This window comes from Colobus angolensis, unplaced genomic scaffold (genome assembly GCF_000951035.1).
Source record: "Colobus angolensis palliatus isolate OR3802 unplaced genomic scaffold, Cang.pa_1.0 Scaffold182, whole genome shotgun sequence".
Classification (NCBI taxonomy): domain Eukaryota; kingdom Metazoa; phylum Chordata; class Mammalia; order Primates; family Cercopithecidae; genus Colobus; species Colobus angolensis.
The window spans coordinates 2,518,325-2,522,197 of record NW_012114955.1 but is presented as its reverse complement, the minus strand read 5'-3'; the positions used below and the strand labels follow the sequence as shown (position 1 = coordinate 2,522,197).

At 43.6% G+C, this 3,873-nt stretch overlaps 1 protein-coding gene across 2 annotated transcripts in view; it reads left to right on the top strand.

Moving 5' to 3' along the window:
- Positions 1–3,873, top strand: part of ZC3HC1 (zinc finger, C3HC-type containing 1) — a 48,955-nt gene that overhangs the window by 1,960 nt on the left and 43,122 nt on the right. For both annotated transcript variants that reach the window (XM_011939595.1, XM_011939594.1), the window contains exon 2: positions 433–544. In XM_011939595.1, coding sequence (XP_011794985.1) covers positions 433–544 — 112 coding nt within the window. The remainder of the gene's footprint in view (positions 1–432; positions 545–3,873) is intronic.

Genomic DNA, 3,873 nt, shown 5'->3' with positions numbered 1-3,873 from the left:
AAAAAAAAAAAAAAAAAAAGTCTAATTTCTGAAGAGATTCAAACTGTATAATGCATACCTGAAGTCTTGAGTCTTATTTTCTGTTTACTAAAGTTATGCAAAATACTTGTGGAGAACAGTGAATGAGTGAGGAGAATAGTTTGCTAGGATTAGTGGAGCACTATAGAGGCAGAAATTGATTGAAGTTTAGATATGGGTAAACTGTAAAGAGTTTTGAATGCCAGACTGAAGAATTTGGATTTTATTTAGTAAGTATTATAAAACCATTGAAAATAATAACCTGAGGAATGACATGAGTAAAATGATTTTTAGGAAGCTTAAAATCCAGCTTTGGTGTGATTTATGATACGATGTATAGAGAAGCTAGATAGAAAACATTTAAGCAGAGGGTACCGTGAAAGGTTTACCAAGAGTTTTGCCACTTTATATTAGGAAGGACACATCTGCCACTTCCCAGTCAGTTAATGGATCACCCCAAGCGGAACAACCTTCATTGGAATCTACAAGCAAAGAAGCCTTCTTTAGCAGAGTGGAAACATTTTCTATATCCTTTTTTAGTTCATGTGAATTGCACTTTCTGCCTGCTTCTAGAGTTCCTCCAACGTATTACACTACTTACGGTAATGTTTTAAACTTTAGAATCAAACCTTCGTAAGAAGTTATATAGGAAAGTCAGTGTCCTAATGTGTTATCACTCAGAGGGACAGTTGAGGTTATCTAACCTTTTCTTTTTACAGAAGAAAAAAACTAACAGCCTGAGAAAAGAAGAAATAATAACTAATACTCGTATATAGTATGTTTTTGCGTATATTATCACATTCAATCTTGACCTTAAACCTATGAAAATAAGCATTATTATTATACTTGTTTTACAGAAGGGGAAACAGTTTGGGGCAGGTTATATGACTTGCCCATGATGAACCTGTTAGCAAATGGCAGATCCAGGATTATAATCTAATGTTTTTTAGATTATTAGAGACTATACTATGATAATGTCTCTTTCTAGATTTTCCTTTGTATATTAGCTACCTATTGCTGCATAACAAATTGCCCTAAAACTTAGTGATCTTAAAACAACAAACTTTTTTTATTTCGTAATTTCTGTGAATCAGGAATCCAGGCATGGCTTAACTGAGTCCTGTGACTCAGGGTCTCTCACAGGCTACAATTAAGGTTGGTCAGGGCACTGTCATTTCAAGGCTTAACTAGGAAAATTGTCTCAAAAGAAAAATAAAAACGCTGGGTGCGGTGGCTCACGCATGTAATCCCAGCACTTTGGGAGGCCAAGGCGGGCGGATCACGAGGTCAGGGGATCGAGACCACGGTGAAACCCCGTCTCTACTAAAAATACAAAAAATTAGCCAGGCATGGTGGCGGGCGCCTGTAGTCCCAGCTACTCAGGAGGCTGAGGCAGGAGAATGGTGTGAACCCGGGAGGCGGAGCTTGCAGTGAGCCGAGATTGCGCCACTGCGCTCCAGCCTGGGTGACAGAGTGAGACTCCGTCTCAAAAAAAAGAAAAGAAAAAACACAACAAAATTAGCCAGGTGTGGTGGTGCTCACCTGTAATCTCAGCTACTCGGGAGTCTGAGGTAGGAGAATAGCTTGAACCTAGGAGGCAGAGTTTGCAGTGAGCCGAAATCATGCCACTGCACTCCAGCCTTGGCAGCAGAGCAAGACTCCGTCTCAAAAAAAAAAAAATAGGAAAGGGTCACTTCCAAACTCAGTCATTGGCACACTGTTGGCAGGATTCATTTACTTAGGTCTGTTGGACGGAGGGCTTCAGTTCTATACTGGCCACTGGCCAGAGATGCCCCTCCCCACTTGGTTCCTTGCTATGTGGCCCTCTCTAAAAGAAAGTTCACAACTTGGCAGCTGGCTTCCATCAGAGTGAGCAAGCCAAAGAGCAAGATACAAGCCAGCCTCATTTTGTAATCTAATCTCAGAAGTGACATCTCATCATTTTTGTCATATTTTATGCATTAGAAGCAAGTCACTAGGCCAGCCCATACTCAAGAGGAGCAGATAACACAAGGACATGAATACAAGAAGGCAGGGATCATTGGAGCCACCTTAAAAGCTGCTCACATCACCTTGCTTTGAGAGAAGTCTTTAGTAGCTCCACCTGCTTTTTTTCCTGCAAGTTTGCACCCCCACCCCAGTGTGTGTGTGTAGACATTCTTCCTGTGTTGCCCAGGCTGGTCTCGAACTCCTGGTCTCAAGCAATTATGCTGCCACAGCCTCCCAGAGGGTTGGGATTACAGGCCTGAACCGCCAAACCTGGCCCTGAATTTCTATCTTATAAACTATTAACAAGGTCTTGACTTAGGAATCAAAAATTAACAAAATTTCAGAATTTAAGACCATGAAATAAGCCAAATCACACACCTTTTTTTAATCCAGAAACTAATACTGGCTAGGCGTGGTGGCTTACGCCTATAATCCTAGCACTTTGGGAGGCCAAAGTGGGCGGATCACCTGAGGTCAGGAGTTTGAGAGCAACCTAACCAATATGGTGAAACCCCGCCTCTACTAAAAACACAAAATTAGTCCGGGCGTGGTGGCTCACGCCTGTAATCCGAGCACTTTGGGAGGCTGAGGCAGGTGGATCATGAGGTCAAGAGTTTGAGACCAACCTGGCCGATATGGTGAAACCCCATCTCTATTAAAAATACAAAAATTAGCTGGGCATGGTGGCATGTGCGTGTAGTCCCAGCTACTCAGGAGGCTGAGGCAGGAGAATGGCTTGAGCCTGGTAGGTGGAGGTTGCAGTGAGCCGAGATGACACCACTGCACTGCAGCCTGGGCAGCAGAGAACACTCTGTCTCAAAAAAAACTTATACTGGAATATTACTCAAATGAAAAAGTAAGCACATACCAGCTATCACATTGCATGTTTCAGGAAGAGACATTAAGCGTTATAAGTTTATTTACAAACATACCTCGTGTGCTATATGCCTGAGATCAAGAATTTGATCCATTGTTTTGTTTCCTTTTTTTCCTTCAACTTTTTTTTTTTTTGAGACAGAGTTTCATTCTGTCATCTAGGCTGGAGTACAGTGGCACCATCTCGGCTCACTGCAACCTCCTCCTCCTGAGTTTAAGCAATTCTCCTGCCTCGGCTCCCGAGTAGCTGGGATTACAGGTGTCCACTACCATGCCTAGCTAGTTTTTTGTATTTTAGTAGAGACGGGGTTTCACTGTGTTGCCCAGGCTGGTCTCGAACTTTTAAGCCCAGGCAATCCGCCTGCCTCGGCCTCCCAAAGTGCCAGGATTACAGGCATGAGCCACTGTGCCTGGATCATTGGTGCTTTCCTTCAACTTTTTTTTTTTTGAGACAGAGTTTCATTCTGTCATCTAGGCTGGAGTACAGTGGCACCATCTCGGCTCACTGCAACCTCCTCCTCCTGAGTTTAAGCAATTCTCCTGCCTCGGCTCCCGAGTAGCTGGGATTACAGGTGTCCACTACCATGCCTAGCTAGTTTTTTGTATTTTAGTAGAGACGGGGTTTCACTGTGTTGCCCAGGCTGGTCTCGAACTTTTAAGCCCAGGCAATCCGCCTGCCTCGGCCTCCCAAAGTGCCAGGATTACAGGCATGAGCCACCATGCCTGGCCTTTTTTTCTTCAACTTTTATTTTCAGTTCCAGGGTACATGTGTAGGATGTACAGGTTTGTTACATAGGTAAACGTGTGCCATGGTGGTTTACTCACAGATCGATCCATCGCCTAGATATTAAGCCCAGCATCTGTTAGCTATTCTTCCTGATGCTTTCCCTCCGCCGACTCCTACCTCCAACAGGCCCCAGTGTATGTCCTTCTCCCCACGTGTTCATGTGTTCTTATCGTTCAGCTCCCAGTTATAAGTGAGAACATGTG